Consider the following 12,756-nt stretch of genomic DNA (forward strand, 5'->3'; position numbering starts at 1 on the left):
CCTTGAGCCCTTTCCTTCCCTTTTGAAGCCTGTGCTGTGCACCCTGGGTCCTGGTTTACATCCCATATCCCAGCATGCTGCCATCCTTGGCCGTAGCAGCTTGTGCCACCAGCTTGGCTTTGTTTTGCCTTCATCCTCGGTCATGATGTAGGGCTCGAAATGGACTCTATAGCTCCTTGAGACTTAGAAACTGGGTAGGAAGGAGATAGCCTGCATTCAGCACCCGTTCCCGTGACTCGAGATGGAAACAAGGAGAGCAACCTCACTGGTTGGAGCAAGGAACTGGGCACAAGCCGGGTTTCTGGTGGCGCCTGAATTAGTTCATCTTTCTTTGTCTTGCTTTCTTTAGCTTGGTAATGAAAGAGTTAATGCTAGTGGACGTGTGGGGGGATTCACTGGTAAAACCCTTTGAGATCTGGACGTGAAAGTTGCCGTGGGAGGAGGACAGAGGCAGTTGTGTTCTCAGCTGCCCCTGGGCATGCGTGAAATACAGAAGAGGATGGCGGTGTGGAGGACTTGAGGTGGAAAGCGTAGCCATGGGCCTGGTTGTGCTTCTCTGACTTTGCTGCTGTGTAGGAAATGAAAGGCATCCTTTGTCCCTTCATCTCAACAGGACTGCCCTTTCTAAGGCCCTCTCCTCAGTTGCCAAAAACTTCAAACCTTAGCAAACTTCAAAGATGATTGGTGGTGTTTTCTTTTGTGCTTGCATGAGGAGTGAAGGCTTTTTGACGTGTAAATAGCGTGGTGCTTCAGCTTCCCCCCTCCCGATGGCCACTGAAGCGTGTGCTCTCCTTAACGCCCTCCTCTCACCTGGTTCGAGCACGTCAGCATGCTGGTCATCCTCCTGAACTGCGTCACCCTGGGCATGTTCCAGCCCTGTGAGGATGTGGAGTGCCAGTCGGAGCGGTGCACCATCCTGGAGGTAAGGATCCCATGCTGCCCTGCTTGCCTGGGAGGTGCAGGTTGCAGGGGGGTGGCCGTCCTGGGAGCTGGGACCTCCATCTTGTCCCTTTTCCCCAGGATCCATCCACGAAAGCCCTTCCCATAGGGATGGTTTTTCCAATAAGTTGCACTTCGGCATGCTAAGTCTGTCCTCTGAGGAGACCTCCTGCCATGGCCTAGGTGAGACCCAAAGGCTGACTGATTTGGACTTACCCCAGCAAGATCCCTTCTCTACACAATTAATAAGGGTAGGGGGGCTCAAAACTGGGCATCCAACTCCCACTGGAGGTGTTGAACACTTTTTAATTACAGGATGGCCAATGCCGCAGGGAACCTCTTGCTCGCGGTCAGTCGGTTCCGCCCCAGCCAGGTCACTGCCAGCATTTCTTGAGTTGCTGCGGTCTGGTCTGTGCAGTATGGCACTGACTTTGCCATTTCATTCCCTTCTTCATGAACAAAAAAACCATGGGACGGGCCTGTGCCTGCTCTCCTCTGCAGCGGAGCCCACCAGCTGAAGTGCAGCATTGCCAAGCGCCAGGATAACTGACCTTTGGGAAATGCATACGCGTACAAAGCTCACAGGCCCTTGTTTGTTGGCCACCCCAAGCTTAGTGGGGCATCACGCTTATCACTTCACCCCTCGCTGTGTCCTGGCAATCCCCTCACTGCCATATGCCCACAGGATTCATTTTGGAAGCACATCCCGGCAGCATCTGGTGTGTGGGCTGCACCTTGGCACCGGGCTTCCTGCGGCAACTCAGTTCTCAGGCTTGGAACCAACTTTTGTTGTTTCTAATGCATTACATCAACCTAGGCAGGGACTACTGACATGTGGTAGCGTAACGGGCTTGGTTCGTTTGAATCCCGCACAGATCTGTCACTTTACTTCCCTTTGGGCGTTTCAGCCGTACAGGAAGGCCAGTGGGATCCTTCCAACCAGCCTCTCCTGCCTCATTCAAAGATCGGTCCAGAACTGCCTGCAGATGCCAGGAATAGCAGAGTTTATCATCAAACCCTCTTTCAGCCTTAAAAGAGGATCTGTTAAATGCAGAGCCAAGTAAACCAGATGAATCGAGAAGCCACTAGAGGGTTGTTATGGAATGAGATCAATTTTGGAGAAACTGTTGCCACTAGAGGCATCCAGCATAGGGATCGTCTCAGAGGGCCAGGCTCAGGTTTTGTGTGAAGTGGCATCCAGAGGTGGCACCAGAAAATGTCACACGGCAGGCTGCTGTGGGCTAAGCTGCCCCCGGAGAGCCCGTCAGAAAGTATCCGATCTCTCCTGAAAGGTTACCCTCCACATGCCTGCCCGTTTTCTGCATGTATTCACCCACGTGGGACTTTGTTTGGAGGATGCCTGTCCCTGCCAAAATGTCCAGGCAGACAAAGGGAATCCTGCCTGGACGAGGAGGTGACAATATTGAATGCTCCTTATTTGCTTCCTTTTTTTCATAATTTAGTCGGGTTGCAAACACACGGCTTGCATGGTCCGTTCTCCTCAGAATAGACACTCATACGTCTACGAGGAGCCCAAGCACTGAATTTGGTTTCTAATACCGGCTTAATGATTACAACGTATATTTGCAAAACCCAAAGTGGTATCCTGAAGGGTTTGAAGGCAGAAAAGGGCTGCAAGTAAAGCCGTCGTTATCCCTCACCCTGTCACAGCTTGCAGCGGGGAACGGAGGCCAGAACATGAGGTAGAAAAGCCTGAACTCCTTTATGGAGGCGTTCGGATGCCAGTTATTAAATGAGCTGAAATAATGGAGCAAAACTTCAGTGTAGTTTATCGAGGGAAAGGTTGGTTGATAAAGCCAACAGCCAGAAAAGATGGTGCTCACACGCAGCCACGCAGAGGTACATGGATGCGCAGTGGGAACTTGGCTGCCATGTGGATGCTCTCTTAATTTTACTGTTAATCCACTCAGGCCTCAAATTGAAAGTGCCAGAGACACACCACCAAACAGTATGGTCATTAAGAGAGTGGTTTGGACAGCAGCAGTCATGTCTGTAGATCGAGAAGTTCCTGTGCTTTATCAAGTCTTATTCAAAACAACAAAGCCTCTGCATGTGATATAAAAGCAATCTGTATCTCCTGATGTTCAAGTTTACAGGCAACATGTAGAAGAGTATTTACAACAGAGTCCATTTCATGCATGTACATGTCGTCTCCAGGAAGGCTGGAGAAATCACAGCTGTCCAAGTCCCCACTACCCAGCAGGAGTCATTCTTTAAGTAAAGGCTGAGGCATGTTCTATAGGGCAGCACTGGATTAATTTGCACATCTTTATTTTCTCTTCTTGTTTTCACGGTAATCTAAAACCCAAAATTTTGACCTTTGTCAAGTGGCTCCTGTGCTTGGGCACACAAGCTTGCCAGCGGGACGGCCTGAGCCTCTGCACCACGAGGAACCGCTCCAGTCATTCCTCACGTGCGGCAGGACTGCCCTTACAGTTACTGCTTCAGCCTCTGCTTCGTGTGCACGTTCACTGCCAGCTGTGTCTGGGTCTGTGAGTAGGAACCTGGTCCCTTCAGGAGTCACAGAATCATAGAATAGTTTGGGTTGGAAGGGACCTCTAAAGGTCATCTAGTCCAACCCCCCTGCCGTGGGCAGGGACATCTTCAACTAGAGCAGGTTGCTCAGAGCCCCATCCAGCCTGAGCTGGAATGTTTCCAGGGATGGGGCATCCACCACCTCTCTGGGCAACCTGGGCCAGTGTTTCACCACCCTCAGCGTAAAACATTTCTTCCTTATATCTAGTCTAAATCTACCCCCCCTTAGTTTAAAGCCATTCCCCCTTGTCCTGTCACAACAGGCCCTGCTAAAAAGTCTGCCGCCATCTTTTTTATAAGCCCCCTTTAAGTACTGACAGGCTGCAGTAAGGTCTCCCCGGAGCCTTCTCTTCTCTAGGCTGAGCAGCCCCAACTCTCTCAGCCTTTCTCCATAGCAGAGGTGTTCCATCCCCCTGATCATTTTCGTGGCCCACCTCTGGACCCGCTCCAACAGGTCCGTGTCTTTCTTATGCTGAGGACCCCAGAGCTGGACGCAGTGCTGCAGGTGGGGTCTCACCAGAGCAGAGTAGAGGGGCAGAATCCCCTCCCTCGACCTGCTGGCCATGCTGCTTTTGATGCAGCCCAGGATACGGTTGGCTTTCTGGGCTGCGAGCGCACATTGCTGGCTCATGTCCAGCTTTTCATCCTCTGAGTCCATGAAGGCATCAGAGGTGAAGCACATCCCCCTGTGTTAGATGGGACAAACTCTTTCTAGGAGGTATGAGCTGCCCAGCCTGGAAATGCAGCTTCCACTGCACGTTGCTGAGACCTCCTGCACCCAACCACAAACTGCTGTTGAATGCATAGGCTTTAAGTGCCAAGAAACGTATCCAGCCTCTACAACAGCGATGTCCTTGTATCTTTGTCAGTAGATTAATAGAAGCTGCTAATGCTTCCCAGGCAGTGGGCTGACCCAGGAGCTGTGCTCAGGGGTTGCCATCACCCATCAGGTATTGCAGGTTTTATTTCTGAGTTCGGTAGGTGGCACTTTGGTACCGGTGCTTTTGCCTTGCAGTGTCTGCCAGGGTATACAGAGTGCCTCTGCGGTGGGAGTGCTCGTGTCTCTGCTTTCCCTCTCCCTGATAAGAAAGCGCAGCAGAACTGACTGTAATAATCTTTTACTGGTCTCCAGGCATTTGACGACTTCATTTTCGCTTTCTTTGCGGTGGAGATGGTCATCAAGATGGTGGCTCTGGGGATCTTCGGGCAGAAGTGTTACCTTGGAGATACGTGGAATCGCCTGGACTTCTTCATCGTGATGGCGGGGTCAGTAACAAAACCTCAAATTTGCTCTTCGCGGTAAAAGCAAGAAAACCCCAGAGAGCCAAATCTGTAGGTTGTCCTGGCTGGTTTTCATAACGTCTTCTGAAAGCTGCCAGGCTCAAGCCAAGGCAAAGTCTCGTAAGTCTCATTTGGTTTCACCTCTGGCAACCACGCCAGATTGTGGGGTGGGGTATGAATGTCAGGGCAAAAGCCGTGGGGTTTTCAGTAGCAATCCTTTCGCCAGTGTCACCTCTGTCAAATCAAGTGCACGCTGATGTAGTCCTTGCGATGGCCAGTATGTCCCAGTGCTCACAGTTAAGACTGCTGTCTCTAGAACGGGTGGAAAAAGCACACAGCAGCTCAGCCCTGCTCCTGCTATGTGACACCATTAGAGTGAGGCAGAGAGGCAGAAATTGGCCAAACAAGGAGAATCTAGCCCAAAAATCTGGTTCAGAAGGCTGAAATCCCAGTGGAAGAAGCTGGCCAGAAGTTGACCCAAATTACAAGTGTATGCAAATGCCTCCTGTAAACTTCTCTTGGTTTACATTTTAATACCGTCTCCACAGCTGCTTATTTGTGCAGGATGTGTTAATAAACAGCTATAAGGAAGATCTGGGTGCTTTTGACACTGGTTCCCTCGCACCCATAGGGAAAAACCGAGTGGACTAAAAGCTTGGCAAGTGTAAAACTTTTTTCTATAAATAAATGGATTTTAGAAACTCCAGGCTCTCTTATCTGCTTACTATACCCCAGAAAGGGATAGACTGCTTTAATTACAGAGCTCTGCCTTACTTCTGAATTCCTGGGTTTATAATGACCAACCTGGGGTTAATTAGAACATTCCTGTAATATGTTGGGGCATTTTTACCCTTACATTAGTGATGTACAATCTTCACTGCGCTAATGGAGTTTTGTTTTGCTCCATGTTATTTGTCTGGAATACAATTAGGAATGGCCTTACTGGTTTGAATAAAACATGAGCTCTCCTGCACAGAGCTTCCTTTGAACCCGTGTGCAGTTACAGCCCATGAAAGAACAGCAGGGACAACAAAAGAAACAGTTAATTATTTTTTCTTTCCAAAGCTGGTACAGCTTTTAAGCCAGAAGTAGCAGGGGAAGGGCAAGGCTGTGGTTGCAGGGGGAACCTGGGATCAGAAACCTGCCATCCATAACCAACGTGCCGACGGCGTTTCCCCACGCTGAACCTGCAGGATGAGCTCTCCTGATGGGCGAGCAGAGGTTCCCCACATCATCGAACAGATCATCCCAGCGAAGCGGGAGAATAAAATTGTACATGCAGGCAGAAAGGCTGAGCCCTCTGCTCGTACCTCAGAGTCAGGTTTGGCACCAGGATCTTTGTTCACTTAGAACCTGGGATGAGGGGGAAGGTGGCTGGTGAGTCAATTTGGTAGTTTTCCGGGGCATTTCCCCACCCTCCGTGGCTGGCATATGTTTGAGAAGAATGAAAACAGAAGCACCAGGAGACCCCGACGGGAAGCCCTGCTGCCAGTCTTGGTATTACTCAGGCTGAAGATGAGAAGAGGAGCAGCCCCTTCTCTGGCCGATCCTGGGCCATCTCCAGATGATTTTGGTGTATTCGAGCCATACCTGTGACATTATTTCCCATCTCGCAGAAGAGAGGCTGGTCTGGGAGCTGGGCTGGCCACTAACGCTGGTGGAGGGCAAGGAGAAGCTGTGCGATGGGCTGGGGTTCTTCACCTCTCCCACCATCACCGTTTGATCCAGTGTCTGCTCCTAAAACTGGACGTGGTTTTAGCAGGGAGCACGCTACTGGAATAACAAGAGTTGCTTTTTCCAGCAAGCGGATGGATGTGATGAAGTTATTATGAGGCTTTTTCTGATAAGAAGGGAAACAAGTGATAGGCAGTGCTGCCTGCTTTGTTTATCCCATTCGGTCTCCTCAAATAAGCTGATTTGGCTTACTAGCAAGTATACCAAAGAGAGCGGAGGGTAAGCAGGGAAACTACAAAATAAATGTATCTTCTGCCTCTAGCAACAGATTGTGTCTGAAGTTTGTTCCAGCACTGAAAGCCCTTTCATGTTTTGCTCGCCTGAGAAACGTACCCTGGAAAATTTCAGACCGAATGGAGCTTACAACCTTTCAGTCTGTCCAGCAGCCAAGTTGAAAGCATTTCCCGAGCATCTAAAATGTGTCTGCAAGAGCTGAAACCAGAGAGGTTTCTTGTGCATCCAGTCCCTGGAGACATTGTAGGCTCATATGATGTGCTTTGGACATCTTTAACTTGACAGTTGAGGGACTGGAAACTGTTCATGGTAGAAGACATCACAAAGGCTTGTGCTTCCTTTTTTTCAGTACCCAGAGGCTGTAGGGAATCGCCTACCAAGTGCCAGTCCACTCAGATCTCCAGTCCCTGCATACCCAAAATTTCCAGCTCCAGCAGGTTTCTGTCGGGCATCGCCAGGGTATTCTTGGTTTACAAATGTGATATGAGAACAGGACCCCAAGCTTGGCCTTGGCAAAGAAACCTTTGACTTTTTCATTAAGGTTTCAAACGTTTTCACTGCTTGTAGAAGGTCCAATCTGGAATCCATCAAGTGTTTCAGGTTGGCTTCAGTGGGCGATGTAGATCGCCCTGAGACTTACTTTCAAATCCTAAATGGAGTATCACGGAAGTTCAAAGTATCAGGGTCAGAAAGTCTGTTTCCTAGGCCAAATCCTGGATTATTCATCTTTTATCAGCCCCGTTGAAACTCCAAGGGCCAAGTAAAAATGAGGCCCCAGGAGTTGGCCGTTTAACACGCTAATAGTTGCATGTGCTCTCCGGGGTACAAAACCAGCTCCCACTGGAGCATTTCATACTCCTTTTACATGCTATTAGTAGTTCAAAAACTGTATCAGTTACACTAAAATCCACTTACTCAGCCACCTGATAAATTGTGAGTGTGCTGTATTGGGACCACGCCAGCGAACAGATTCAGGCTTCAGCGCTGTTCACTTCAGGGACTTTAAACAATGCTTTGTCTATTCCTGCAAGGTCTGTTTAGAGCAGGCACCTGGTGCTGGCTCCAGGCCCCTCAATGCAGGTGTGAACGGGCATTTCCGATGGCTTTCCCACTGTGTGGTCCTTCATGCAGCTCCGCGCTGCTTCCCACTGCTCTGCTCCGGCTGCTTAATGAACACGTTAGATTTAAAACCTGTTTTCGTGCCGTGCTGAGTTTTAGAGCTATTCATCATGTTCGGCTCAGATCCTACGTACAAGCTTTAAGGTGGTTTTGATTTATAAAGACTCACTAACTACTTTAGGGGAAAAAAAAAAATCTCTGGAAGGTTATCACTAAAACCAGCTCAAAATCACCAGGGCCTCTACATGGCAAATTAAGGCTAATGGGCCAAAGTCACCTCAGTGCAATGCCAGTGATATTGCGGGGTTACACCAAACAGCTTCAGGACAAAGACAAAAGAGAAGCAAACATCAGAACATCCAGATATTCCCAATTAAACTTTGTAGAGCAGGCCAAGGCATCAAATACGAAGTGCAAGGCTCCGGTAGAGCAGAGCACGGGCACACGGGCAGCGATGCGCCTGAGCGAGGCTGGCCCGAAACCAAACCTCCCTCTGCTGTTGCCTGAAATCCATTCAGCTGTTGCTTCAGTCCATTTGGCTGTTGCTTCATGATGGCACGTAACGATCTTGGTCCATCCTGGCTGCAGGATGCTTCAATTGAAAATCTTTTTCCACTAAAGCTTAAGTGCCTGGTTGCAGCAGTTCAGCTTGTATTTGCCTTCCTCCTTCCATATCTGTTTGTTTATTTAAAAAACCAAAACAAAAGCTCTTTCTCCGTGGGATCCAACAGCTCACTCGCAGGGTTGCTTTTGATGCTGTTATGTTATTTGAACAGGCGTGGTGAGAGACTTGTGACATATTTACAAGTGCTTCCCTGTAGTCAAACTCATAAATTGTAATTACAGCCATGCTAACTAGCCATAACTCTATTAAAAAAACAACACTACACACATTTGCCACTCATTGCTATAAAAGAGCAAGAAAACTGACTTGACTTAACATCCTTCCCAGCCTGGGAGAGAAATGTTTATGTGAAATGGAGACGGAGCATGAAAAAGAAGATGTTCCCTATTCTTAATAATAAAATGGAAACGAAACTACTTTAACATCATTTGTCGGCTTGGTTATTCACATTTTTGTCATAGGGGGAGAGATAAGCTGGCGTGAAAATACGCTGGGGTGCTAGTAGGGGGTATAATATCAGAAACATCTTATTGACTTTGAGCTGCATGGAGTTGTGCAGTAATCTCCCCAGGAAGGCTGCGGATGCGCCGCCGGCCGGAGCATGATAAGCTAATGGAAAGGGAGAGCAGCACGGCTGCGGGAGCTGAGCAGATAGTTGGGGGCTCCCCCTCTACCCCGATTTCTGTGGCCTGACTTCGCAGCTCCTTGTCGTGCCAAGTCCTGCTTTCTGATGTGTTACCTGTGCCTGCAGCCCGTTAGCCCAGGAGCACGTCTGCCTGCCGACCCCTGCACCATCGCTGCTCGTGTGGGTATTTTTAGTCTCTTAGAGGCTGAAATATCCCTTATATCCCCCATTGCCGGCATGATGCACATTATGAGCTGCAAACACAGAGCAGGTGGTTCTGCAAGCTTGGGCTATGGCTCCCAGAGCGCACAGGCAGTGACAGCCCCAACCGCGGGCAGCCCCAGCACCCTCATGCCCAGAGACTGAGCATCCCATGTCCTGATGCCTTTCCTCTTTCCCCCACAGCATGATGGAGTATTCTCTGGACGGACACAACGTGAGCTTGTCTGCGATCCGCACCGTCCGGGTACTTCGGCCGCTACGAGCCATTAACAGGGTCCCAAGTAAGTAACACCTTCGTCCGCACCACAGCCACGCTGCCGGGCTGGCCGGCTGCAGCTCAGGCTCTGCCTGGTTCACCCCCCTGGGAAAACCAGGGGGTTAAAGCCACCCCAGCTGGCTTTCTGCGTGCTGAGCCTTGCAGTGGTAGTCTACTCTCCTTCTGCTGAGAGCAAGTTCATTTATTTTAATTTTTAATGGCAAGTTAGAGATCATTTACTGTGACTATCAGTGTTAGTGAAGGGCAAGGGAGTAGATTTTATACCTGGGGGGGCCAAATTTTCGTGGCTGTTTTCCAGTGTTTTTGTGAACTGTCTGAGGCAAGTAACTCTCTGCTCCTAGTGCAAAGTAAATAACAAAGTTCCTATAAAGAAAGGGGAAAGGTCAGTTCTGAGAAGGATCTTCTTGCCCTGGATGGGTCCATTTTCCCCTCTCAGCTATTTAAGGTCTTTCCATTTCTTTGTGTTCAGGATTAGAAGCTCAGCAGCCTCCATTGCCGGTAAAATACCACAGAGGGTTTGCTGTCATGTAGAACAAAATTGGGTTCATCCACGATAGAAAGTTCAAGTGGCCCCTAAATCCATTTTCAAGTGGCTTCAGCTGCTTGTCTTCTAAATCCAATTCGAAAGACGAACCAACAAGTTGAAATAATTTCCTGCCGGAATCAGCCGTCTGCTGAGCAGCCCTTTGCAAGGTACTAATTTCATAGCGCTTTCATAATTTTTTAACCAAAATCCACTCAATTCAAAATGCAACAGCATTGTATGGAAATCATAGAGGTTCCTTGCAAAAAAAGTACATTTCCCATTCTTTTTAAAAGCACATTTGAATGACACAGCCCCGCCGGTCCTCGCTGAACATCCTGCCTAGATTAATCGTCCGTCATGTCGGCACATCTAGGGACAGCAAAACAAACTCCCCCAGAAGGGTTTCAGTTCCAGTACCTCAGATGAACATGCAAGGGAACAGATGGATGTTTACGCACAGGAGTCTTTGAAGTTTCTCTCTGAGCTCAAATTCTTCAGGATTTTTCTTAAAAAAAAAAAAAAAAAAATCTGTAAATTTGACAGTGACATCATTAGAAGTTAAAAACAAGACAAAAAGAAACGAGAGGCTAAAAGGGACCATGAAACCCTCCAGAGCTTTGTTTTCCTAATGAGGTTTTATTACCAGGGTTTTGGAGCAGCCCGAAAGCACAACACAACGTTTTCCTCCGGGGTTTGGAGCGCGGTGGCTCCATGGCCTCACTGGGACGGGGAGGAGTGGAGGGACGCTGGCACGTGCTCGGTTCAGAGCCCCGCCGAGGTTTCAGGCTGGGGCGAGGATCAGGCTCGCTCTGAAGTTATTTAAATCTACGAAGCCCTTCGTAGCTCTCCCTTGAAATAGTGGGAGTCTCAAGCCGGGATTCAGCTGGGCTGAGAGCAGAAGCCGGGGGAATTTGAGGATTTACATGCCTATTAAACCGAGGCCCAGGGATCCAAATGCCTCTGAGCCCAGGTGAAATTTTGATCTGGCTCCACCTTGTGTTGTTCTTCCTTAGGAGACTGATATTGAAGCTTTGAAGTAAGCCTTTTAGGCTGTCTTTGGCTACACTTGCCACTTTGGTTTTTTGATTTTTTTTTCAAAGACAGGCGATAGAAAATATTCAATTTTTTGTTAATAGTATGTGAGATTAAATCCAAAGAGCTCAATCCATGTTTGGAGTTGAGTTGCCCAGCTTGACGAGCAGCTAGGCTGGTCTTGCAACACTACCAGTGTCTTGAACAAGTGCCAGGGCAGGATTAGTATTCTTAGAAATATCTCAGTTCCTGGAGGGCAGATAATCACAGATTTTACTTGTTTATGAGATACTAAGTCCATCCACTTCTAACATCGGTACTTTTACTGTTTCAGACTGATATAATCCAGGGTCTGCGAAGAATGGATAGCAACAACCCTCTATTTTGTTGTATTTTTGCAGTTTCCAGTAATCACAGAGTTACATTTCTAGTCTTTCATCCATGGGAATGCTACAGCTTAGCCGGGGGATTACCTCAGATGTGCACTGCATCCCAGCCAGCAGTGCGGCAGCAGGTCCCGCTCAGCCCCATCCGTGCCGTCCCCCGTGCTGGGACAGCGACGCTCCCCCGGCCACCGCACCACTGGCAGGAGCGGGGTTTTCGGCTCAGTGGCAGTCGCAAAAGGATGTCGAGCAGATATGAGTTACGGCTAGGTCAGAAGAGACGAGCCTGGCGTTCAGTTGCAGGCACAGGGGAAGCAGGGACCCATGAGAAATAGCCTGGCTATTTATCCCTGTGATGCCTGGGCACTTTCCTGGGTTCCAGCCAGTGCTGTTAGCTCGTTGCTTCCAGGCACAATAAATTCACCTGCAAGATTATGTCATTTTTATTTTATTTGTTAAGAAAAGAAAGGAGAACCCCGGCCAATAAAAACATCATCTCTATTAGAAATTATTCCTTTAAAATGACTGGAAAAATATAATTCCTGCAATTTATGTGTTTGGCAGGGGCTGTAGTTAGGGGATTTTTTTAGTAGTGGTCACTGTTTTTTCAAATCTGTTTCACTGCTTTATTTTTATTTTTCTACTATGTGGTTTAAACCAGGCATCACACAGAATGGGAACGAAAAGAAATCCTGATCCTCGTTTCAGCCTAACCGATGCTTGTGCTCTTTTCCCATGGCACACTTGACATTCTGCTGAGAGCCCAGAGCACCCTTAGCGGATAGCGAACAGATGGATTCAATCTCGAGAATGGTGCCACTAAACAACCCAAAATACCAAAAGTAGCTGAGCAGAAAAAAGTTGTCTGGCACAGGGAGATAAATTTTAACCATTTTTGGAAAAAAGGAGTGAGGATGGGGGGGGGCAGAGAAGAAAAGCCCGGCATCGTCTTTCCAGTGGGAATTAAGTGAGTCTTTTCTGCTTTTCCAAAGATAGATTTGCAAGGAAGGGCTGAAGGGCAGTGCTGTGGGATGTGCTCCTGGGGGGCTTACGATGACACCACGCGTTGGGAAACAAGCGTTACAAAAATCAAACCCCCATTTGCCTCCAGCTCTGGGTTTCCCTCTGCGCATGGAGCGGAGGCCGGTGCTGTCCCCGCAGCTGGCACCAGCATTGCGGTTGCAGGGGATGGCAGGGACACTG

General features: G+C 48.7%; 1 protein-coding gene across 1 annotated transcript in view; it reads left to right on the forward strand.

The window, feature by feature from the left end:
* The first annotated feature begins 815 nt into the window (after positions 1-815).
* CACNA1H (calcium voltage-gated channel subunit alpha1 H) overlaps positions 816-12,756 on the forward strand; it is a 129,361-nt gene continuing 117,420 nt past the window's right edge. Inside the window, exons 1-3 of the mRNA XM_076351409.1 lie at positions 816-922; positions 4,628-4,761; positions 9,519-9,616. Coding sequence (XP_076207524.1) covers positions 830-922; positions 4,628-4,761; positions 9,519-9,616 — 325 coding nt within the window. The 5' untranslated portion in view covers positions 816-829. The remainder of the gene's footprint in view (positions 923-4,627; positions 4,762-9,518; positions 9,617-12,756) is intronic.

This window comes from Aptenodytes patagonicus, chromosome 13 (genome assembly GCF_965638725.1).
Source record: "Aptenodytes patagonicus chromosome 13, bAptPat1.pri.cur, whole genome shotgun sequence".
NCBI lineage: Eukaryota > Metazoa > Chordata > Aves > Sphenisciformes > Spheniscidae > Aptenodytes > Aptenodytes patagonicus.